This window comes from Neoarius graeffei, chromosome 23 (assembly GCF_027579695.1).
Source record: "Neoarius graeffei isolate fNeoGra1 chromosome 23, fNeoGra1.pri, whole genome shotgun sequence".
Classification (NCBI taxonomy): Eukaryota; Metazoa; Chordata; class Actinopteri; order Siluriformes; family Ariidae; genus Neoarius; species Neoarius graeffei.
In genome coordinates, this window is record NC_083591.1 from 47,123,776 (window position 1) to 47,150,127 (window position 26,352).

Genomic DNA, 26,352 nt, shown 5'->3' on the forward strand with positions numbered 1-26,352 from the left:
ACCTTCTCTCTGTCTCTCCGCCTCACTGCCACTGCCATTTCTCATCCTAGTCTTTTCTTAAGTCGCTTCTGTTTCTCCGTCCTTGACCAGCCATTGCCTGCATTAACCGTGTTGCTGTGTAACTTCCTCCAACTTGGCGTCTCTCCTTATCTCCACTGCTGAAGTGTATGAATTGTAACGCCACGGCTGTCATTTGCTGATTTGTTCGTATGTCCCAACTCTCTACAGAGCGTAACCTCAACCCAAAGGCGGCATGTCTGAAGAGGAGAGAGGAGGAAAAGGTGACCGGCGTTGGGGGAGATCCTCAGATGCAGCTGGGAGGAGGCCACCCTGGGCTGGGCAGTGATGGGCACACTCATATGTAATATTTATGTAAGTACTGCATTTATGATGAGGATTCTCAGGTTCGTACTGATCCTCTGAAAACTTGGTGGTTTTCCAGTAACGGACAGATCTGTTAAATGAGAAAATGGATAAAACGTTTAAGCCGCCAAGTGTCGATTTTGGAGCATTTTACATCTCGCTTAGACATTAAGATTAGCGAAGTAGTAAACGTCACTGTCTGTCTGGGTCCGGTTTGGATGCAAGCTACAGGGATATTGAGACGGATGTTCACTGTGCATGTAACAAAAAGAATGGGAACCCTGCTCTTGAATGCATGAACTTTAAACATTTTAAATTATTCCACGAAATCCAGTTGTACATGAGCCGATAGCCGACAAGGCACGTAGCACCGAGTTGGCTGTAAGCCATGTACGACGAGATTGAGTGGAATAACTGATTTATTCTATTCACATTCACTGGATTTTGAGAAACTGAGTATTGTTTATTTTTTGCAAATTCGATAAAACGTCTGACAAAATCAATAACTTCCGCTTAGAATGTAAACAAACCGGTGAAATGACAGGAGCAATTTGTGAAAAAATGGTTGGTTTTTTTTCGCGGTCCAAATCCTGCGCTCTGATTGGCTGGCGAGCAGGTCTGTATCCTATGGTATGGACCCCGGTTATGGACCTCTGGCAACTCGCTCGTTCACAACAAAGCTTTTTTTTTTTTTTTTTTGGTCAACATTTCGCATTTCTCAGGAGAATAACATTTAATTTTACAGCATGGATAGCGATAACGACAGTCTTCACAGCGAAAGAGTTTTACTACCCTGATGAAGAAATAAAAGAAAACATTTCAGGAGAAAGCTAAAAACCTGTAACTGGTGCTAACGCTGAGCAAAAACATGGCTGAATCCTGAATGACTCAGGGACTACATAGGTGGCAAAATGTAGTGGTTTTTTTTGTTTTTTCCCCCCTGCCATGGAAGTGCATTTGTATACCGAGGAGGAAGCCATTTGCATTACAGCCGTGAATGAGGATTCAAAATGGCAGCTCGCCTCAATTTTCCCTTTCGGGCGCTCTCGTTTTCTGTTAGAATTTGGTAAAGAAAAAAATAAATATATTATTTACCAGCTTAAGGTCGGCCCGTTTGGTGAAATACCGTGACCTTGGCCTTGAATACTAATTATATATATATATATATATATATATATGTATGTGTATATATATATATATGTATGTATGTGTATATATATATATGTATGTATGTGTATATATATATATATGTATGTATGTGTATATATATATATGTATGTATGTGTATATATATATATGTATGTGTATATATATGTATGTGTATATATATGTATGTGTATATATATATGTATGTGTATATATATACAGTGGGGCAAAAAAGTATTTAGTCAGTCACCAATTGTGCAAGTTCTCCCACTTAAAAAGATGATAGAGGCCTGTAATTTTCATCATAGGTACACTTCAACTATGAGAGACAGAATGAGAAAAAAAAATCCAGAAAATCACATTGTCTGATTTTTAAAGAATTTATTTGCAAATTATGGTGGAAAATAAGTATTTGGTCAATAACAAAAGTTCATCTCAATACTTTGTTATATACCCTTTGTTGGCAATGACAGACGTCAAACGTTTTCTGTAAGTCTTCACAAGGTTTTCACACACTGTTGCTGGTATTTTGGCCCATTCCTCCATGCAGATCTCCTCTAGAGCAGTGATGTTTTGGGGCTGTCGCTGGGCAACACAGACTTTCAACTCCCTCCAAAGATTTTCTATGAGGTTGAGATCTGGAGACTGGCTAGGCCACTCCAGGACCTTGAAATGCTTCTTACGAAGCCACTCCTTCATTGCCCGGGCGGTGTGTCTGGGATCATTGTCATGCTGAAAGACCCAGCCACGTTTCATCTTCAATGCCCTTGCTGATGGAAGGAGGTTTTCACTCAAAATCTCACGATACATGGCCCCATTCATTCTTTCCTTTACACGGATCAGTCGTCCTGGTCCCTTTGCAGAAAAACAGCCCCAAAGCTTGATGTTTCCACCCCCATGCTTCACAGTAGGTATGGCGTTCTTTGGATGCAACTCAGCATTCTTTCTCCTCCAAACACGACAAGTTGAGTTTTTACCAAAAAGTTCTATGACATTCTCCCAATCCTCTTCTGGATCATCCAAATGCTCTCTAGCAAACTTCAGACGGGCCTGGACATGTACTGGCTTAAGCAGGGGGACACGTCTGGCACTGCAGGATTTGAGTCCCTGGCGGCGTAGTGTGTTACTGATGGTAGCCTTTGTTACTTTGGTCCCAGCTCTCTGCAGGTCATTCACTAGGTCCCCCCGTGTGGTTCTGGGATTTTTGCTCACCGTTCTTGTGATCATTTTGACCCCACGGGATGAGATCTTGCGTGGAGCCCCAGATCGAGGGAGATCATCAGTGGTCTTGTATGTCTTCCATTTTCTAATAATTGCTCCCACAGTTGATTTCTTCACACCAAGCTGCTTACCTATTGCAGATTCAGTCTTCCCAGCCTGGTGCAGGTCTACAATTTTGTTTCTGGTGTCCTTTGACAGCTCTTTGGTCTTGGCCATAGTGGAGTTTGGAGTGTGACTGTTTGAGGTTGTGGACAGGTGTCTTTTATACTGATAACGAGTTCAAACAGGTGCCTTTAATACAGGTAACGAGTGGAGGACAGAGGAGCCTCTTAAAGAAGTTGTTACAGGTCTGTGAGAGCCAGAAATCTTGCTTGTTTGTAGGTGACCAAATACTTATTTTACCGAGGAATTTACCAATTAATTCATTAAAAATCTTACAATGTGATTTCCTGGATTCTTTCCCCCCATTCTGTCTCTCATAGTTGAAGTGTACCTATGATGAAAATTACAGGCCTCTCTCATCCTTTTAAGTGGGAGAACTTGCACAATTGGTGGCTGACTAAATACTTTTTTGCCCCACTGTATGTATGTGTATATATATATATATATATATATATATATATGTATATATATATGTATATATATATGTATATATATATATGTATATATATAAAATATAGGGCGGCACGGTGGTGTAGTGGTTAGCGCTGTTGCCTCACAGCAAGAAGGTCCGGGTTCGAGCCCCGTGGCCGGCGAGGGCCTTTCTGTGTGGAGTTTGCATGTTCTCCCCGTGTCCGCGTGGGTTTCCTCCGGGTGCTCCGGTTTCCCCCACAGTCCAAAGACATGCAGGTTAGGTTAACTGGTGACTCTAAATTGACCGTAGGTGTGAATGGTTGTCTGTGTCTATGTGTCAGCCCTGTGATGACCTGGCGACTTGTCCAGGGTGTACCCCGCCTTTCGCCCGTAGTCAGCTGGGATAGGCTCCAGCTTGCCTGCGACCCTGTAGAACAGGATAAAGCGGCTACAGATAATGAGATGAGATTTTATATATATATATATATATATATATATATATATATATATATATATATATATATATATGAGAGAGAGAAATAAAAAGATATGTTCTTCCCATCAGATACTTTTATTCTATATGTTGTTGCTTTTTTTTTGTATTTTTTCGTGGGTTTTATTTTCGAGTAGTTTTTATTTCATCCTTGGTTGGTTCAGCAACACGCTCCACCATTTTGTTTTTCTCGGCTCGCGGTACATGAGCTGATAGCCTAGTAGTAGAATAGCCAATCAGCACGCACGATTGCTCATATCCAGTGAATGTGGATAGAATATTACTGTATAACCACCACTTCCTTTCATTAATTATGTTCTTTTTTTCTTCTCCAGATTCTGTCCTAAAGAGTACTTTCAGATGTGGCCTTATTCTCCTATTTACCGTCTCAGTGTGTGTGAATACGCTCCCCATGACTGTGCATCAGAATCGTTTGATCTTATGGACACATACTTGTGCAGACACACACATACTTTATTGAAAGCTGACACACTTGGACACAGCACACACACACACAAATGTACACACAGATGTTATGGACCATTGGAGCACCCAAAAGAACACTGCTGAGAGACGGAGGAACTCTGAGCACAACGAACAAGAATCTCTGCGCTTTTAAAAAATATATATATATATAAATAGACACCTCTTGCTTACATATTACGGGAGCAATGAGAGTATGGAGGTGTTTGTTTGTTTGTTTTTTTCACCAGGAGTTAATTCCCTATCGAAATATAGACAACCATTCCCAAGACTTCAGAACGGTCTTATCTGTGTAGATAAGGAGGAAAAAAAAAAAACACACACATGCTTGTCAAGTCTAACAGTATGTTGGCTCCACCATTAGAAATCGGATAATTTGATGATCGGATTGTGCTTTGTACTAGTACAATGTGCACGCACACACTTCGTGGGCAGTCAAGGGCTCAAATTAGGGAACAGAAATCTAACCCTCTGGGCTTTCTTTTGTACCACCATACATGATGGTGAAAACGAAAAAAGAACAACCGCAGTGACGAACACATCAGCGCTCAAATTCAGCTCCTCTTCTGCATTAACGTTGAGTGTCTGAGCTCGTGTACCTGTCTGACTGGAACCCATTCACCTCTACGTCTGTCTCCACAGCCATGGAATCAACACTTCATGATTACTTACTGGACTATCAGTTTGGTTTGATTTATTTTTAAGAGGAACAAAGTGTTCTCTTGACTGTTCTGAGCAATTAACAGCTCGACATCCTTTCAAGCTCCTCGTTTTTCAGTACTGTGCCGTCATGTCACGTCTTTGGTCCCGGATCCTTCTTCCTGCTGTTCTTAAAAAAAAAAAAGTGTAAGGAAACACTTTTGACATGGACACCATGTATGATTTATAAATTGTCCTGATTTGAATGGTGGATGTAGCCTGTTCTTAAAAGTACAGCAAAATCATGTTGATTTCACAGATCTGCTCGTTTTTGGCCAGTGATTTAGTGCTAAAATTAAGTCAGGGGTATTTGTGCATTTGCTGACTCATGAGTGTCAACTGCATCTGCTGCCAAATCTGGATATCTTTAGAAATGGAAGAAAATGGATCATTTGAACAATTTACTTGGGATATTTTATGATCGTCATGTAAACTTTTTTTTTTTTTTTTTTTATAAAATACAATTTTTTTTTTTTTGCTTTTTAATGTTTTTCAATATGCGAAAGAACTTTGCGTTCAAGGATGCCAGGAACAAAATGTAATTGTTTCGTATTTCTTTTGCAATTTTGTATTTTAACAGAGCGGCGTAGAGTTGTAACCAGCATTCTTTCTTTATTTAAAGAAAAAAAAAAAGACAAGGTTAGGAATGCCTGTTCTTTTGAGATATTGTGTATTCCCTGTCCTCGTTGCTCCATTTGTTTAGAGGGTTTGAATCACTGCAATGTCACTTCATTGCCCTCTCGGCGATCATAGTATTGTGGTTGCACCACCATTCTAAAATCTTTTTCCATAAAAGCTGACACCAAGGCTCGTTTCAACAGCTGAATTTAATCAGTGTTCTCATTCAGTCAGTACAAAATCATCTCTGAAAACCAGAACCGGAATTGTGTTGGTCTGCATATCGCGATGCTCTGAATTTTGACGGAGGAAACGGTGTAAGAGCGATTTTAGGGTGGCCTTCTTCATTCTCCGCGGGGTCGTAGCGGGGAAGCGATACCGTACTAGTGCCTGCACGCTGTTTTCAGTTCAATCCTGAAATCAGGTTTTAATTGCAATTCCCCATGTTTTGCTGGCTGTAATGGAATGTTTTATAAAATTCACATGAAGACAGGGGTAGGAGGATTTTTAGTGGATCTTAAATGAACTTTTGCTCTGCCGAGCACATAAAGTACTTTCTTTGTAAATGTGATCCCTGTTTAGTTTGTATGTGCTCAGTGACCTCTGTCCTGATTTTGATTTATAAAGCTTTTGTATGTTTTTTTGTTTGTTTGTTTGTTTTTTGTTTTGCTCAGTATATGTATTTATCTCAGATACGTTAGAAACATTGACCATGGTGACGTGCTTATTCTTGATACGAACGTGTGGAACAGACACGAAACTGGCTATTTTGTATTATTTACAAAATGCACAAATGACAGCTTTACTTGTGGCTTTTTTTTTTTTAAACAGAATGTTCTTTACTTTTTCAGCCCACCTTGAAACCACGTTTTGGTTTGGAGAGTAACTTTAGTGCTCCTCTCTCTTAAATTGACTTGCTGCCTCAAATTGAGGCGGTTTTTTGTCAGGCTGCACTGAAGCAAACTGAAATCTTAAAACGTCCATTCCTCAAATTCTGATTGATTTTATGGTTGATGTATCAGCATCTTTGAGTGCTAAAGTCAGCATTTTTTTTTTTTTTTTTTTAAAGATAAACCTGGCTCTGAGTGGGAGTTCCTTTTTCAATATTAAGTGCTCACTTTATGATTTGGTTTTTGTTTAGCTGAGACGTGTCTCTCAGTCTCTTGGCATATTCATCTGCAGAATCTGTTGACCCACACCATTGGGGAGGTTTACTCAAGTCCCCAAAGTGCCTCCACTTTCCTATTTTTTATATAAAGTAGCTATTCAGAACTGTTATGTATATAAAGTAGCAATAAATGTGCCATTTTTAATAACAGAAGTTATACATTTTCCATGTCTGTCTTTTTTATTATTAATTATATATCCAAATAAAGAACACCACACTGCAAGAGAGGGTTTATTCATCACTAAATCCTACCCTGTCGTTAATGTTGCAATCCATCAGAGGATTATGCATAACCTCAAGATTTGTTATAACTGGCAAATGAAAAGCAGTATACATCTTTCATTCAACCAATTCTGTTATTCGACAAGTTTTAAGATCCATCCATCCATTATCTGTAGCCGCTTTATCCTGTTCTACAGGGTCGCAGGCAAGCTGGAGCCTATCCCAGCTGACTACGGGCGAAAGGCGGGGTACACCCTGGACAAGTCGCCGGGTCATCGCAGGGCTGACACATAGACACAGACAACCATTCACACTCACATTCACACCTACGGTCAATTTAGAGTCACCAGTTAACCTAACCTGCATGTCTTTGGACTGTGGGGGAAACCGGAGCACCCGGAGGAAACCCACGGGGAGAACATGCAAACTCCGCACAGAAAGGCCCTCGCCGGCCACGGGGCTCAAACCCAGGACCTTCTTGCTGTGAGGCGACAGCGCTAACCACTACACCATCGTGCCGTCCCTAATCTATCCAGTGTGATGGAAAACATTCATGGCCTGGCTGTTGTGCTTCACCAGTGGATAGTACCATCTGTCTGAACCCTGATACTTTGGTCTGATTAGAGCAAATAAGTCACAGATTTCATATGGTAGCTCCAAGAAGACCACACTGATCTTGTCTCTCAGATTTTAAAATCATGTTCATTCAAATACAGTGCCCTCCACAATTATTGGCACCCTTCGTTAAGATATGTTCTTAGGCTTCTAATAGATTCTTTTTTTTTTTTTAAATAATATAGGACAGCAATGCAAAAAAAGAGAAAAATCCAACCTTTAATTAAAGTGCATTTATTCAGTGGGAAAAAAAATCCCACATTAAGAAATAATTCTTTTACATGAAATCATGTGTGCAACAATTATTGGCACCCCTGATGTTAATACTTTGTACAACTCCCTTTTGCCAACAAGACAGCACTTAATATTCTCCTATAACATTTCACAAGATGGAAGAATACAGAGAGAGGGATATTCGACCATTCCTCTTTGCACAATCTCTCTAAATCGTCCAGAGTCCTGGATCCTCTCCTATGCATTCTCCTCTTCAGCTCACCCCACAGGTTTTCAATTGGGTTGAGGTCTGGGGACTGAGATGGCCATGGGAGGAGCTTGATTTTGTGTCTGGTGTAGATTTGGCCACATGTTTAGGGTCATTATCTTGCTGAAAGACCCAGTGACAACCCATCTTTAGCTTTCGGGCAGAGGCCACCAGATTTTGATTTAAAATGTCCTGGTATTTCAAAGAGTTCATGATACCATGCACCCTAACAAGGTTCCCGGGGCCTTTGGAAGAGAAACAGGCCCACAGCATCACCGATCCTCCCCCATACTGCACAGTGGGCATGAGGTGCTTTTCCGCATACTCATCTTTTGTGATGTATTAGTGTTTGTTGCCAAAAAGCTCTATCTTGGTCTCATCTGACCAAAGCACACGGTCCCAGTTGAAGTCCCAGTACCGCTTAGCGAACTCCAGACGTTTAGGTTTATGCTTGTAAGTGAGAAAAGGCTTTTTCCTTGCATGCCTCCCAAACAGCTTGTTGGCATGTAGATAGCGCCTGATGGTTGTTATGGAGACTTTGTGACCCCAAGATGCTACTCTTTGATGCAATTCTCTAACAGTGAGCTTTGGAGAACTTTTTACTTCTCTTATCATCCTCACTGTGCGTGGTGGCAAGATAAGCTTGCATCCTCATCCAGGCTTGTTTGCCACTGTTCCAGTTGTTTTAAACTTCTTGATGATTCCTCTGACTGTAGATATGGGCAGGTGTAGGCGAGTGGCTATTTTCTTGTAGCCATTGCCTGACTTATGAAGGTCGACACATCTGCCTTACTTGAATGGTGTGTTCTCTTGTCTTTCCCGTGTTGAAGAGTGGATAAGAGAAATAGGCCTCTGTGTCACATCATATTTATACCCCAGGGAAACAGGATGTGATGAATTACTAATTAAAGGTTCCTAGATACTCTGATCAACTTTATAAACTACAGTAGAAATGACAAATGCTTGAATTACATTTATTTTCTAGGAATTATGGGTGCCAATAGTTGTGGAACAGGTGATTTTATGAAAAATAATTATTTCTTAGGGATTTTTTTTTTAATTCACTTGAGTTAAGGGTTAAATTTTTCTCCAACTTTCAGTGTGAGATTATGCTTCTGCACTAAAAATTGAATTTATTTTAAGGCTTTTAACAAGTCTTAACCAGGGGTGCCAATAATTGTGGAGGGTGCTGTAAGTTTACTTGATTTAAAAAAGAAAGTAGAAATGGAAAAAATTGAGTTGGTGAAATAAAAACAAAGTGACTGGACAGATTGTGAACAAACATCGATGGATGGTATAGAGAGGTGTGCCGTGGGACTGATTTTTTTTTTTTTTTTTTTTAAATCCCACTCCAGTCTTCTCCTGCAGGGATTTTGACCAACTCCTTTCACTTTCATAAGAGGTTTTAACCATCTCATCTCATCATCTCTAGCCGCTTTATCCTGTTCTACAGGGTCGCAAGCAAGCTGGAGCCTATCCCAGCTGACTACGGGCGAAAGGCGGGGTACACCCTGGACAAGTCGTCAGTTCATCACAGGGCTGACACATAGACACAGACAACCATTCACACCTACGGTCAATTTAGAGTCACCAGTTAACCTAACCTGCATGTCTTTGGACTGTGGGGGAAACTGGAGCACCCGGAGGAAACCCACGCAGACACGGGGAGAACATGCAAACTCCACACAGAAAGGCCCTCGCCGGCCACGGGGATCGAACCCAGGACCTTCTTGCTGTGAGGCGACAGCGCTCACCACCATGCCGCCCCATCAAAAAGATACCACAGCATATCCTCATGCGATGGCCAATAGAAGCGATCTGGCCCCTCTTTATCCATGCATGCGACCTTTGCATGTGTCTCACTGACCTCAACAATTGTCCCTGGATAAATCTCATCATTGTATTTGATGACACACCACTGTCCAATTATATCTTCTCATCTCTAGCCGCTTTATCCTGTTCTACAGGGTCGCAGGCAAGCTGGAGCCTATCCCAGCTGACTACAGGCGAAAGGCGGGGTACACCCTGGACAAGTCGCCAGGTCATCACAGGGCCGACACATAGACACAGACAACCATTCTCACACACACCTACGGTCAATTTAGAGTCACCAGTTAACCTAACCTGCATGTCTTTGGACTGTGGGGGAAACCGGAGCACCCGGAGGAAACCCACGCGGACACGGGGAGAACATGCAAACTCCACACAGAAAGGCCCTCGCCAGCCAAGGGGCTCGAACCCGAACCTTCTTGCTGTGAGGCAACAGCGCTAACCACTACACCACCGTGCCGCCCCCAATGATATCTTTGTTTTCCCAATTTATTTCTTCAGTTGTCTGTGCTTGTTGATCTGTAGTGGTGTCAGAAAGAATGGGCTGAGCATCTGATTCAGCAGTGGCAGAAAGGGTGGGTTCCATTTCAAATTCAAACGTGTGTTATGACATCCACACTCCAGAATCTGCTTGGTTGAGCAGAGACAACTGATGTCTCTGTAGTCATCATCATCATCAGTTTTTCCCTCATGGCACGTGATTGGCCTTGGGGTGCGCCCGCTTGGGTGCTGGAAAAATGTTACCCAACAGGCGCGTGAAGTCCTCTTTGTGCATCATGCTACGTGGTACTTGTGACCTGTCCATGGACAGGGTCTCCTCAAGCTTATGCCACTGCTGTCTCTTGTCAAATAACAATTGCTTTTGGATGGAATCATTATTCGTGCAGCAGACATGTGCAATATACTTTAAATGTTGTATGCGGCAAAAATCTGATATAATGGTTGTGCTTGGTAAATCTCATGTAGTCTAGTATTGGATATCCTGTATGCCCAATCAGGTTCTCCATCCACTGGAATTTCTGGATCAGCTCCATTTCTCCGTTGTCTTGATGGTGGTGCATTCCTCCGTGCAAATCCTCCGGAGATCATTTTCCTTAAGAAGTTGTTCCAGACCACATTGATCTTGTTAAGTTCCACAGTGGTCAGCTCCCATGCTTGGACACTGTATAATAAGCGGGATCAGACACACGCTGTTAGGATTCTTATACGGGTACTGAGGTATATCTCGCGATCTGTGAGGACGTTCTTTAACTCGTTCCATTTCTCATAGATGACCTTTCCTGGAGTAAGAGTGATCATCTGATGGAGCCTCATTGTTGATGGAACTACAGGGAGTCGCTTTGGCATTTCTGGTGGCGTCATCTCCATAAGTTGCTGCCCTCTTGCTCTGTACTTCTGCTGTGCCTCTCTCCAATACCTACGCTTGTACCTTTTCTCTCTTTCATCCAGATCAGTGACTTTGCTTGTTTGCCCTGCATTTTTCCTCTTGTGCCACCTATTTCTGTCCTTTTGTAAATTTTTCTGCCCTTCTTACAAGGTCGGCATCTCGCCATGCCCTGTATTGTCATTGCCTTTCAGCTGCTGACAGCTTCTGTCTCTCAAGTGGTCTGCCCTTTGGCAGGTCCTGTACATGAGTATAGTCGCCATTGTTGCCTATTCTGGGCCATCCTCTTTACTGAGTGGAAGCTCCTCCCTTTCCTAATATCATCCAGCATCATGATTCTTCTTCTTTTCCCTCTTGGTCACTTCCCCTCCATTTTACCTTCAATCACATCAATTAACAACCCTTCTCCTCTCATAACATGTCCAATCCATTTTGCTTTTCTCTTCCAGATGGTATTCATTAGCGTCCTCTTCATTACTGATCTTCTCTGTCCAACTGATCTTCTCCATACGTCTCCAAAACCACATCTCACAACTTTCCAGTCTCTTCACGTCAGTCTTCTTCATTGTCAAAGTTTCTGAGCCATACAGGAGCACACCCCAAACCAGACTCTTGACTAGTTTCTTCTTCAATCTCCTGTTCAGTCCTTTAATAAGCAACATTTTTTGTTTGTTGAAAGCATCTTTTGCCATGGCAATTCTTGTTCTTATTTCTTTTTCACCTTTTCCATCGTCTGTTATTAGGCTTCCAAGGTACTTAAATTAGTAGACTTGTTCCAATTCAGCTCCATTGATGGCAATATGGAGTCTGTCTTGGTTCATTACTTTGGTCTTTTTCTGGTTTATCTTCATTTTATATCTCACAACCACTTCATTCAGTCTTGTCATAATGGTCTGCAGACCTTCTTCTGACCTTGCTATCATTGGCAAATCTAACAGCTTGGATCAAGTGTCCTCCAACTTTAACTCCTACATCAAGATCTTCGGGGCGGCACGGTGGTGTAGTGGTTAGTGCTGTTGCCTCACAGCAAGAAGGTCCGGGTTCGAGCCCCGTGGCCGGCGAGGGCCTTTCTGTGTGGAGTTTGCATGTTCTCCCTGTGTCCGCGTGGGTTTCCTCCGGGTGCTCCGGTTTCCCCCACAGTCCAAAGACATGCAGGTTAGGTTAACTGGTGACTCTAAATTGACCGTAGGTGTGAATGAGAGTGTGAATGGTTGTCTGTGTCTATGTGTCAGCCCTGTGATGACCTGGCGACTTGTCCAGGGTGTACCCCGCCTTTCGCCCGTAGTCAGCTGGGATAGGCTCCAGCTTGTCTGCGACCCTGTAGAACAGGATAAAGCGGCTAGAGATAATGAGATGAGATTAGAGATCAAGATCTTCCATTGCCGCCTCTATCATAGCCTCTGCATAGATGTTAAAGAGTAAGGGTGAGAGCAGACAGCCTTGTCTTACTCCTCTTCCGATGGTACGTGGCCCTGCCGTTCCATGGTCAGTTCGCACTGTTGCTGTTTGGCCCATATACAATGACTTAATCAGGCGTCTGTCTCTCCAATAGACGCTGACAGCTTCATCTACCTAGAATAGAAATTATTCAATTTCCTTAACCTTTTCACTTAAAAAGTGACATCTCAGTTGAAATAATTATAGTAGTAAAGGAGCCGTTCAAAAACGATCAGAGACTGAACTGGAAAAGAAAAAAATAAATAACAGTGAAGGGGAGCGCTGTAAAGATATGTAAGGAATGGGGGTAAAGGTGAGAAAATAAGAGGAGGTCAGGAGATACTTTTCTTGGGGCAAATTTGATCAGATACAATGGTCCATCCATCTTATTAGACTTAGACAGAATTAGACAACCTTTGTCATTCAGTATGCAACAAGCGTACACCAAACGAAATTTTGTTGCAAATTGGCTCAGCACAGAGATAAATATGAAGAGTATTAAATTATGCAGCAGCAGAAATATTATAAAGTGCAATAGTATAAAGTGACCTGTGGAATTTGGAATGTTCAATTTATAAATAGAAGTTTTGGGTTTGGAGTTCAACAGTCTGGTGGCCTGGGGGAAAAAGCTGTTACAGAACCTGGTGGTCCTGCACCTCTTTCCAGAGGCCAGAGGGAAGAACAGTCCATAGTGAGGGTGTGAGGGGTCACTGATGATGTTTCTGGCTCGAGACATGCAATGCCTTGGTGCAATGTCCTGAATGGAGGGAATAGAAGTCCCAATGATTTTCTCTGCTCTCCTCACAGTCTTCCAGTCAGAGGCACTGCAGCCTCCAGACCACACAGAGATGCAGCTGGTTAGAATGCTCTCTATGGTGCTACTGTAGAATGTAGTGAGGATGGGCAGGGGCAGGTGGGCTCTTCTCATCCTACGCAGGAAGTGCAGATGTCGCTGTGCCTTCTTGACCAGTGACACGATGTTCACAGACCAGATGAAGTTGTCTGTCATGTGCACCCCCAGGAACTTGGTGTTGTTGAGGAGAAGTTGAGCGTGGCTGGGTTGGTTTTTCCTGAAGTCAACAATGATCTTTTTAGTTTTGTCCACGTTCAGGATCAGGTTGTTTTACCTGCACCAGCCCACCAACTGCTCCTCCTCCTTTCTATAGGCCAGGTCGTTATCGTCCCTGTTGTGTAGGGTGACCAGACGTCCCGGTTTTACCGGGACAGTCCCGATTTGGGGTTGTGTGTCCCGAGTCCCGACAAAAGTCTGTCGGGACACGGATACGTCCCGGTTTTCCCCACTCGCGACGTTTGCGACTGAGCAGCGTGGGAATCATTAGCGGAGAAATGTCTGCATTTACTATTTTGATGAATTGACAGGAATCGCAAACTTTCCTGGTTACTGCCCCCTGGCCCTGTGGCATGGGTGTTTATTTAGCCACATTATTCCAGACAACAGAACGTGTTGCCATGCAACAATAAAATAAACATTAACTGGCGCGAATGTTCTTTGTCTAGCAGCTAGCAGCAGTAATGCTGCAGCAATTATGCCGAAAAGAAAATGTACCTTTTCCAAAGATTTACAGGGCACCTACCCCTTCCTCCGAGAGGTGCAGAACAATGTGCACGAAGCCTACTGCACACACTGTAAGTGTTCCTTCTCCGTAGCCCATGGTGGTAACGCCGATATACAGGATCACATTAAAACGGATCACTCTTCTTGTAAATATACGTAGGCTAATGCATTTTGTTTAGGGTGGGTGGATTGACAGTCGCCTTAGCTTTGTTCCTGTGTTTTGTTTTTGTACTGAGTTGGGTAGCCTATGTTGCAAATGCTGTGCGCTCCTGTGGGGGCTTTCCTCGGGCTGTCGCCCCTCTCCTCCTTTATTGCTGTTTTGTTTGAGTGTATATTCTCAAATCACTTGTCTCTTTTTTGTTTCTGTTTAACATACCATTCTGACAGTTTGGCCATATTGCTGTGTTGAACAGCTTGTTGCTGCACCTTCCATCAAAGTGTTCACTTTTGTACACATCATCTTGCTTTATTCATTCAGTTGTGGGGAATGGTTAGTAAGGTTGATTCTGACCTAGGCTATGTTGAGGTCACATATCTACTTTTTAAGTTCATGCTATAGTGCATACAATTTTAGAGATATAGCCTACATGTGCATATGCATTCTTCTTGGTGTTCTCACAAACAGGTGAAATAAATCAGTTTAAATTTGGCCTATGGACATACAATGTGCCTGGCCTATTCTCAGCCATTGCAAAATCTGTTGTCTGACCATAATTTAACTGATCTGTATACCACTATGCTACTAGATAACAAAATGCCTGTTTGTTTTATTTCATGTGAGATGTTGATAAATGTGAGCTTCAACAAAATGATAAGAGCACCTCTCTGAGTGTCACGTTTACATAAAAAAAAAGGTGTGCGTGCACGAGCATGGTCACGCGCAAAAGTGTCCCGGTTTCAGACTAGGGAAATCTGGTCACCCTACTGTTGTGTCGTCCGCAAACTGTGCTGGCATGTCATCAGAGTGAACAGCAGAGGGCTCAGGACACAGCCTGTGCTGAGGGTGATGATACTGGACTATTCTGTGCAGGGTTACAAGCAAGCTGGAGCCTATCCCAGCTGACTATGGGTGAGAAGCAGGGTACACCCTGGACAAGTCACTTATTGGAGCCACCAATTAAACTTTGGATGGCGGAAGAAACCAGAGGAAGCCCAGGTAGACTCCACACAGAAAGGCCCCTGTCAGCCAATGGGCTCGAACCCAGGACTTTCTTGCTGTGAGGCGACAGTGCTAACCACTACACCACGATGGTTTAACACACAAACCAAATACACGCGATGTGAGTGGTAAGATGGCGGCCAGATAGCGTCACCAGTTAACTTCCGGTCACGGTCGCATTTATTTAGTCGTCACCATCAGACGCCATATTGTTTCCGCTAAACCGAATGTCTTTTTCTGTCAGGTTGTGAAGACCAGAGACTCCAGAAATGCTTGCTAAATTAATAGGGCAGAAATATATCTCCATAGGAAAGGCGTGGTAAGTAGTTTCAGCTTGTGTTTCTGACTTTATTTCGGATTATTTTTGAGGATGAGCAGTGAGACGGTTGTGTCCTTGTTGACCTAGCTTGTTGCTAACTAGCGTATTTCGGTCAGTCAGGAAGGACAGTGAGGTTCTGGTGTGTCCATGTACTCTACAATTTAACATTTTTCCTCTCATTTCAGCAGCCTTACTCAATTTGACAGGTGATAAGTAAAAACATGTATTTTAAAGGATAATACTGGTTTCATAGGCTCGCCCACAGGATATCAGGACATCCCACTAATTAATGCAGGTGTCCAGATACATTTTATTAGTTATAATTTGATTTCTATTAACTTTTTTAATTCATATCTGATAACTTGTTGCTGTAACATATATTTTCCAGCTTGGGATAAATAAAGTTAATCTAATCCATTTATAAAAGCCATGCAGGTCTCTGAGGTACTACTGTAGATCAACTTAATCTGTGAAATGCTATGAAATCAGTAGAGCACTTATGGTTACACCTTCCTGCATGTGCAGGATTAGATTAGATAAAACTTTATTGATCTCTTTGGGAGGGTTCTCTCAGGGAAATTAAGATTCCAGCAGCATCTCATCTCATTATCTCTAGTCGTTTTATCCTGTTCTACAGGGTCGCAGGCAAGCTGGAGCCTATCCCAGCTGACTACGGGCGAAAGGCGGGGTACACCCTGGACAAGTCGCCAGGTCATCACAGGGCTGACACATAGACACAGACAACCATTCACACTCACATTCACACCTACGGTCAATTTAGAGTCACCAGTTAACCTAACCTGCATGTCTTTGGACTGTGGGGGAAACCGGAGCGCCCGGAGGAAACCCACGCGGACACGGGGAGAACATGCAAACTCCGCACAGAAAGGCCCTCGTCGGCCACGGGGCTCGAACCCGGACCTTCTTGCTGTGAGGCGACAGCGCTAACCACTACACCACCGTGCCACCCTCTAGATAAAATAAAGTATTTACATATACAAATATAAAAGAATAAGATATGGGGTAGAAGTGGGGTTAGGGGAAGTGTGTGTGGGGGAGCAGGAAAGATATTGCACGTTATATTGCACATTGTCCGGTATTGCTTATTGTTAGGCTAGGCTACTGCTCCTTCTTGTCCTCTGTCCTCCTGTTACCCCTCCTCCCCCCTAGAGAGGAGTTGTATAGACTGATGGCGTGAGGGACAAAGGAGTTTTTGAGTCTGTTCGTCCTGCACTTGGGAAGGAGTATTCTGTCACTGAACAGGCTCCTCTGGTTGCTGATGACGGTGTGCAGAGGGTGACTGGCATCGTCCATGATGTTCAATAGTTTGTCCATAGACCTCTTCTCTGCCACCGTCACCAGAGAGTCCAGCTTCATGCCGACCACAGAGCCGGCCCGCCTGATCAAGTTTGTCCAGCCTGGATTTATGCACAAATCTTCAATTTTGAGTACAAGCTTTTTTTGTTGTTGTTTTTATACACCTAAATTAGAGTTAAACATTTCAGATTTCCAAATATTACTCTTCTACTAGCACAGAATTAAATGTTACGGAAAAATGGTTGTCAGTCAGTAAAGAAAGCAGCATATTGCACAAGAGATCACTTTTCAGATTAAAAAAAGAAAACATGATGCATACTTGCCAACTTTTCAAAATTCTCATGGGGGAGAAAAGTGCGTGAAAGACATTTTCAATTGGACCAGGCTATGATGCGCGGTTGAAATGATAAAAACAGTGGATCCCAATTAATTGCAAACCATTTGAAATTTATACAATTTAGAGTTTTTGAATTGTTGATATTGTTCTATCAGTTACTATAGGTTATGGGATTCATGTATCAGGCATGAGAGAGCTCCGAGTGAAAAATCTGAAATAATACTCGTCTTGAATTTTAATAGAATAACGATGAAAGGGAAGTCTTAAATCAGATTTTTAGCTGAAAAATCTCATGCCTGAATATTGTATACATACTGTACAGAGACCCACAGAAAATAACACAAGTGATGCTTTAGAAGAATGTTTATAATTTCACTTGTAAACTTTCACTTAGGGCGGCACGGTGGTGTAGTGGTTAGTGCTGTCGCCTCACAGCAAGAAGGTCCGGGTTCGAGTCCCGTGGCCGGCGAGGGCCTTTCTGTGCGGAGTTTGCATGTTCTCCCCGTGTCCGCGTGGGTTTCCTCCGGGTGCTCCGGTTTCCCCCACAGTCCAAAGACATGCAAGTTAGGTTAACTGGTGACTCTAAATTGAGCGTAGGTGTGAATGGTTGTCTGTGTCTATGTGTCAGCCCTGTGATGACCTGGCGACTTGTCCAGGGTGTACCCCGCCTTTCGCCCATAGTCAGCTGGGATAGGCTCCAGCTTGCCTGCGACCCTGTAGAACAGGATAAAGCGGCTAGAGATAATGAGATGAGACCATACGATTACTTGTTTGTAATATATAGGGCCAAATTCATACTTCGGAAGCCATTCAAGTTCGCAACATTTTGCCAATCAGGGCGCAAGACTATCTTGCACGTTTGAATCCGTTTCTAAAGCGTCTTTCATCATGACACGGCGACACGACACGAGGATTTTGAAAGTGGCTTACAAAATTTTATTGGAACTTCTTTACAAAAGCCATTTTGTTGACACAATTTGTTAATTTTTATAACTGTAACCAAGCAATGAACTAGCCAATAGCATTTCAGAAATGCGCCCCGTGTTAAGGAAAAAAAGCCCTCCTTGATTGACCAATCAGAATTGAGTAATTTGGCCCTGTGTATTATAATAAAGAAAATAATATCTTGTACAATTTGTTATAAGGGACTTAGCTGGTAAGTTTTACTGAGCACCTTGCTTTCTTTACTGACATACAATTATTTTTCTGTAACATTTAATTTTGTGCTGGAGGACTAATTTGTATATCTGAAGTGTTTTTATATTGACTTGACAATGTAGAAGTCCTAAAGTAATCAATAACAGTATGTATTTATTAAAAAAAAAAAAGGTGCCTAGACTTGTGCACAACATTTGACCCAAATGATACAGAATGATTGTCACCTAGTGGGCTTTCCTTCTGAAATGGATTATATCTGCATTAGATTGCTTTTTTTTTTTTTTTTTTAAATAATCCTGCCCTGGCTTTGACTTGGTTCCTGCTGCAGATCAGGCACATGAGCTAAAGATACAACTTGCCTGATGTTTCACATGACTTGGTAGATTACTGTAAGAATGTCTGTGTCTCATCTAACACTCCCTCCAATATCTGTCTCGCACATAACGGTTTTGTCTGAAATCTTGCTATCTGGTGAGGTTTTGATTAAAATTGTTTTTCTTTGACTATAAAACGTGAGGAGATTTTCCACTGTAGGAAATCAGCTTTGCTGATTATTTAGGAATTCAGGATGGAATGAGGCGATGCGTACTTGGATGCCACAGACCTTAAACACACCTGGTAAATTAAATAAGACCTTAAATTGGGTTTCGGTGGTTTTAGGTGCGTCACAATTCACTCAATTCACAATATTGGGTAAGGATTTGATTTCCTCATGTTATTTTTTGGGGAAAAAAAACAAACTTTACCAAAAAATCCAACATTTTATTTTTCTGTTCATCAACTAAAATATTCCTTTTGCTAAAAAAAACCCCTTTTGTTATTTTCTTAATAACCAACAATAATCCCCCCCCCCCTTTTTTTTAAAAAGGTTGGAGTAAAATACAGAGGGCTGCAAAAGTAGGTATACAGTAAGAATTATTCCAGTATTATAATAGTGGTGCTAGGTTTCATTTAATACTAACGTTTTGTGCAAACGTTTTGTTTTTCATTACTGTATTCCTACTTTTGCAGCCCCCTGAATAATAGCCTATTAACTAAAATGTATTCCTTTGATTAAAAATAAAGTGGATCTTTTCTTCAACTTTTATGAACATTTTTCCTTTTTCCGTTTGCTTTTCTTGATCTTTCAGCAGCCTATAAGAGAGAGCTGGGGTTTTTTTTTTTGTTATCTTTTTGTGCAGTCAATTACACAACAGCTCTTTCACATTTTAGATCTAATTTTTCGTGTTTTTGTGGCATTCGAGCTGTGTTACTTCCACCTAGGGTGAAGTCATGTGCATTCTTGCTGTTATGTTATCAGTTATTGCAATTAACTTTTTTTTTTTTCTTGATTTTAATCTTGGTCGAGTAAAAGAAATGATTGCATTTGAAACTTATCCAAGAATGCCAGCATTTAGAACCAAGAGGAAGTTTTGGCAATCAAAATAAAGGAGAGGCCAAGGTGTGTGTTTTAATCCTGTTAATCAAAAGTCTCATCTGATTGGATTGGCTGCTTGTTTTCAGTCGAGTTATTTTTGTTCACGTGCTTTACTGCGTCCCAGGGCTCCCACGCTGGCTGTATGGGGAAGCGTTGGAGGCATTGCAGTCATTCACTTTACAGACTGGAGACTGATCCTGGACTATGTGCCCTATATCAACGGCAAGTTCAAGAAGGACTAGATGTGTGCAAATGTCTGGGTAAGTGTCGTGTGTTACTTCAGGATAAAAGTTCCGAGTGACTTTCATGTGCTCTGCGTCATGTCAGTGAAGGAGCAATCTCCATGAAATCAGATCAAGGTTAAGGCGTGTGCTCATCACGCCTACATTTGAGAAATAACACCGGCGTTAACTGTTGCATTACATTCAGAATTTTAGTATTTTAAAAAAACGCTACACGGGTCTAAAACGTTACTTTAATGTTCAGAGCACGGAGGATTCATTTGGATACCCTACAACTGGTGTGCTGATGTTTTCCAGTGGATCGCCTTCCAGAGATCTCAGCCTTGCTGTTGATTTAGTGTTAATGTTTATTTACCATACAGATGAACTCGTAGTATATTTTACAAGATGCACATTTGCATTATTGCACAAACTGTGACCTGCACTATATGGCCCAAAGTTTATGGACACCTGACGGCGACACAGAGATGTTGTGGTTCTCTAAACTGTTGCTGCAAAGTTGGAAGCACACGGTCATATCGAATGTCATTGCATCCTGTAGAATTAGCGTTTCTGTTCACTGGAGCTCAGAGGCTCAAACTTGTTCCATCATGAGACAGTGCGAGATCCATGAAGATATGGTTTGCTGAGGTTGGAGTGGAAGAATACAACCTGACTCCCAAGATTTTGTGCCGTGCCTGCTGGTTTGAATCAGATCTACTGCATCAAAATATTGATACCGATGCATGTAGTGTAAGGACGAAGGATTTATGGCTTGAGTCTTTAACATGGTGGACATTACTGCCACCTGGTGTTCAGCAGATCAGCTCGTCATCTACCGAGTCCTGAACTACTCTGTCCTGACAGTTAAAGGAAAAGGCAACTTTTGTACAAAATCACCACAAATAGATAGATAGATAAATATATAAAGTAATCGATCATGGAATTTATAGAGAAAGAACAGACCACATAACAGTAACTTTTAATAATATGGGCTTGCGCTGAGCTCAGCGAAGATGCGTTCCGCCATATTGATCTACTGCGTGACGTCATGCAGCCCACCACTGAAAAGAACTCTTCGGTGCTTCATGGTAATAAGGTAAAAAACCAGTACAATCGCTTCTTCAAAGTTTCACCAAATGGTTTTATTTATGCAACTTAAAGCTCATAATACTGTATAACTTTGGTTGAGTAGAAACACGGAGCAAAAACATGGCTGAATCCTGAATGACTCCTATTTGGATTTGTCCTACCAAGCCTACTGCGCATGCGTGAAGCGGCTCGGCTCGGTTTTCCCTTTCGGGCGCTCTCGTTTTCTGTTAGAATTTGCTAAAGGAAAAAAAATAAATATTTACCAGCTTACCGGGTCCATGAACATAAATCTGACAGCTGACAAGGTCGGGATATAAACGAATCGAATACAAGCCACCCGCCGGGACTCCTAACACAGATCTGTTTGTAAACACTGTTTTCATGGGCTCAGTGACGTCACAGATCAGAGGGAGGCGCATTAACGAAAGATTCTGATTGGTTTATAGTTGCCCACAATCTCAAAATGGCTGCCTCCTCCAACTTCGACTCCTCTGTGTCAATTCATGATTTCAAAGTTAAAAATATTTTTTCATGTTCGATATATAACGGAAATAATTAACGGAATTGATTACGTACATGTTTTTCTCCTATTACACACCTGGTTTTGTACAAAAGTTGCCTTTTCCTTTAAAGTGCATATCACGGGTAAATTCAGGAGCAAGATCAATGTAGTTCTATTTTATATTAAACTTTGGTCAAATATCTGTCACATTTTGTGCAATTTTTTTTATCTTGCGCAATACCAGAAAAATTCAGTTGAAATCAAGCCATTTGAGGCGAATTGGTCCGCCTCTGAAAAAACTTGGCATTTGGATTTCTTGGCAAACATTGATTTTCGTGACGTCACGTGTGGGACGCCTCCCTCTGAATCCTATGTCACCGCTGGTTTGTTTATGAGAAAACTACTATTTACATCCCTGGTGTTGTCTCGGTCGTCTTCACTACTTGAAGAATCATCAAATCCAAACAGATGAAGCCCCAATTCTGACATCTCAATATATTCTTCATCCAAAGGTGAAGTAACATTGCGCTCAGGTGACAATTCCGTATTTCAATGCAAAATCGCTAGCTACTAAACTTGGTCTACACAGGCTGTGCACTGAAACCGTACAAGCTCTCGCAGCCTGCTGGTGCTTCACGAGTCTGGCTCCAGACTCCCTTGGGATTTTTCCAGACGCGTTTTGTTGTTTTATCTTTTTCTGCTGTAGACAGATGGCCTTGTGCAAAATTACCCTTCTGGATGAGTGTGTAAAGGGACTTGCTTTCATAATTAAAAAAAAAAAAACGAAATTGGTCCAGGATATGCACTTTAATGCAGCAAGGGCTAAACTATTTCTAATCATTTATTTCATGCTTCAGAAATGTAACGTAAGGAATAAAAAAAAAAAATTCAGGGTATGCTGTTAGGAAAATAACCAACAGTAGGGTGGTGTTAATTTTCCTATTACAGCATGTCCCAAAGTGTTTTATTCTTCTTTTTACTTACTAAAGAACAAGAAGTCATACTTTTTATACATTTATAGTCACGTACAAGTTTGGGGAACATCCCAGAAACAAGTTAATAAGAGAAAATGCAGCTTGTTACTGAGAAATTGAGACAAGCAACGTGATTTTTCTGGTAGTGGAAAACAGAGCGGATTGAACCCTGCCTGGTTCAAGGTGCGGACACTGGAGACTCCTTCTACAAATGTTAATCATTTCCTCAGAGAAAACTTCATAGCAGTGGCTGTTTTTTATTCTTAGGCAGCGGTCTCAAAAGTAGCCGGTCACCGGCGGCAAATTGCCGGCTTTGGCTTGTTATGCCGCCGGCTATTGTCAGTCAAGTCACAAAATTTAATATTAAATATTTCTGACAGCAAAAAAAGTTGTGAACGTAAATTACATCCACTATGTCATGTATGTCCGTTGCCGCGTCAACTGTGTTTACATCCTCGACACGAGTGCAGCCATTACTGCCGCCTGTGTTGCCAGATTAGGAGGTTTCCCGCCCAATCTGGGCGGTTTTAAGTGCATTTTGGCAGGTTTTGAACATATTTTGGGCTGTAAAACGTCAGCAGTATCTGGCAACATATTTTTTTTACTTAATACAAGAAATTAATGGATGCCAACGTTTTTGCCAAAATGGTATTTTATTTTCCATTGTTTAGGCAGCTTCAGCATCATACTGTGAAATTCTGTTCAAATTGTTTTTTTTTTCTTCTATGAAGCCTGAGCCATTTATTTTATTAGTTTATAATTATTGTTTAATTTAGTCTTCAGGAGAGACTGCCTGCACACAGTACTTATTAATAGTTTTTTTCTTACATGAAAGCTGAGGCATTTATATTATATTTTAAGGTAACTTCATGTTGTGCTGTGAGGTTCTCTGCACTTTAACTTTTGAACCAACAGGAGCATTTGGATAAGTAAAGCCTATTTTTCTGCATTTTTGTAGTCCTGGTAATCTTTTATATTGGTAAAGTTGTTTATAGGACCATTTCTCAGTGTCTGTTTTTTAATCAGTAGTTTTTCAGTAATAACTTAATATTTAACATATCACTCAATTTTAAACAACCCCCGCACCTCCCCCATGGGCTGCCCCCATAGTCTCCAAAATTTCTGTGGGAAACACTGGCGTGTGTAACAACGCTAATCAAGCTTAAGCTAGACGACCCGCATCAAATACCCGTCCCGGGTAAATGTTATCCCAATTTTAGATGGCCTGTTCCAAACCATCCCACCCCATGAAAAATTTGTACTTGCATCTCTCTCTCTCTCTCTCTCTCTCTCTCTCTCTCTCTCTCTCTATATATATATATATATATATATATATATATATATATATATATATATACACACATATATGTATGTGTATATATATATATATATATATATATATATATATATATATATATATATATACACACACATATATGTATATATATATGTGTGTGTATATATATATATATATATACACACACATATATGTATATATATATGTGTGTGTATATATATATATATATATATATATATATATATATATGTATATATGTGTGTGTGTATATATGTGTGTGTATATATATGTATGTATGTGTGTATATGTAATCTCCCTGCACGCTTTGTGTGCATTATGTCTGCCGCTGACAGACATTTTACCATTTTGCACCCTGCTGTAAATTATTTGTACCCTGCTATTCTCCCAATCTTTGAAGCCTCTGCTTAGGCTATGTGCAGCATCTGCATTGCAAGTGCCTGAGACTCAGCAGTTGCTATTAGAACAAGAAGTGCTTTTAACGTAAACCTGCGATTTTGAATTGCAGCCAGAATGAGTGTCGGAGCTGCTCTTGTAGAAAATTCAACACTTTCTGACTAATCAGAATCGAGAATTCAGCAGCGCTGCGAGATGTTAAAGGTAACCAGTAGCTTTAAACATGTGGTTTTGTTGTTCACCATCACCACAGCTTCCTTGTAAGAACAAACCAAACCCGCAGACTCGATGCTCCAGGCTTCACTTCAGTCTCCAAAGTATCGACATGGTTGTGTGCTGAACGAAATATGAATCAGATGTTCATGAAAAAAGGGCTCAAACATCAGACAGTACATTTAAATGATGCAGCAGTCTGATCTCAAATGAGCCTCACTCCAGTAATCAAGAACAGACTTATGGTTCCCGAAGGAAACTGACACTTTGATGCAAATTTGTGTGCAGGTCCAACGTTCTGCTGCTGAGCGAAAGATTTGAGACGGATGTCCCATCCAACCCGGCGATAACTGAAGATTCACGGCCGTAGCTCTGCTGCATGCAACGGGCTCATCGCTGTCTGTCTTGTGTTTAACAACGCGAATGGATGTTTTATTTCTGGGCCAGTCCGTCTTCCTATTTCTTTTGTCATTTTCAAATTACTTTGGTTGTAAATGTAAAATAAACCAGTTCTTGTCATATAAATTTGAATTCTGACTCAACATGTATTACACCACCAACCAACTTACTACATTGTTTGTTTTTCTTTCTACAGAGTGATATATATATATATATATATATATATATATAAAAATTTTTTTTTTTTTTCCCCTGAATAAAACGGTCCATGGTGTTGAATTACAATTGTGGAACAAATTTATTATTATTCCACATAAAACTCCTCTGGATTTTTAAAGGAGTATTAATGTTTACTAATACGTGAGACAAATTAACATGGGTTTACTGACTCTGCTTGTCAATAAACATGAACAAAGTCTGTTCTATAAAGTTTATGGTGAGGAGTGGATGATTATATCTAGTGGTTTTATAGCAGAACGAAAATATTCTTCTGCTGATGTTTGCTTTATGTCACGGGTGCATTAAATATATATGAAAACAGCCTGCGTCATGTCAAAGTCACACACTTCCATAGATTTATTCTGTAACTTTTAAATAGATTTGGACAGGTGTGTGTATATATCGCGGGCGGCACGGTGGTGTAGTGGTTAGCGCTGTCGCCTCACAGCAAGAAGGTCCGAGTTCGAGCCCCGTGGCCGGCGAGGGCCTTTCTGTGTGGAGTTTGCATGTTCTCCCCGTGTCCGCGTGGGTTTCCTCCGGGTGCTCCGGTTTCCCCCACAGTCCAAAGACATGCAGGTTAGGTTAACTGGTGACTCTAAATTGACCGTAGGTGTGAATGTGAGTGTGAATGGTTGTCTATGTGTCAGCCCTGTGATGACCTGGCGACTTGTCCAGGGTGTACCCCGCCTTTCGCCCGTAGTCAGCTGGGATAGGCTCCAGCTTGCCTGCGACCCTGTAGAACAGGATAAAGCGGCTAGAGATAATGAGATGAGATGAGGAGGGATTGTATAGCGTTGCTGTCTCGCATCACTAGGGTCTCTAGTTTGATCCCGAGCTCAGGTTACTGTTTTAGTGGAGTCTTTCATGTCCATATGAGATTCCTTCAGGATTCTCTGGTGTTGTGGATGTGCAAATATATTGTGGACTGCAATGTACCGGTGCCCCATCCTGGGTGTCTTCTTGCCTTGTGCTTACTGATCCCAGCATAGGCTCTGGATCCACCTG

The 26,352-nt window shown here is 41.5% G+C and overlaps 2 protein-coding genes across 4 annotated transcripts in view; both read left to right on the forward strand.

Moving 5' to 3' along the window:
* Positions 1-6,917, forward strand: part of tcf3a (transcription factor 3a) — a 68,072-nt gene extending 61,155 nt beyond the window's left edge. For all 3 annotated transcript variants that reach the window (XM_060906279.1, XM_060906281.1, XM_060906280.1), the window contains exons 18-19: positions 229-372; positions 4,132-6,917. In XM_060906279.1, the coding sequence (XP_060762262.1) occupies positions 229-365 (137 nt within the window). In that variant the 3' untranslated portion in view covers positions 366-372; positions 4,132-6,917. The remainder of the gene's footprint in view (positions 1-228; positions 373-4,131) is intronic.
* Positions 6,918-15,669: 8,752 nt separating this feature from the next.
* On the forward strand, positions 15,670-25,254 carry LOC132871782 (cytochrome b-c1 complex subunit 10). The gene is made up of 3 exons (XM_060906282.1): positions 15,670-15,787; positions 20,141-20,276; positions 25,018-25,254. The coding sequence occupies exons 1-2, from the start codon at positions 15,738-15,740 to the stop codon at positions 20,256-20,258; spliced, it is 168 nt and encodes a 55-aa protein (XP_060762265.1). The 5' UTR covers positions 15,670-15,737; the 3' UTR covers positions 20,259-20,276; positions 25,018-25,254.
* The last annotated feature ends 1,098 nt before the right edge of the window (positions 25,255-26,352 follow it).

Bases quoted from the DNA above. Each gene is read 5' to 3' on its own strand.
- LOC132871782 (XM_060906282.1), top strand. From the start codon at position 15,738: ATGCTTGCTAAATTAATAGGGCAGAAATATATCTCCATAGGAAAGGCG. The intron at 15,788-20,140 runs GTAAGTAGTTTC...ACTGCGTCCCAG, and splicing joins ATCTCCATAGGAAAGGCGTG to GGCTCCCACGCTGGCTGTAT.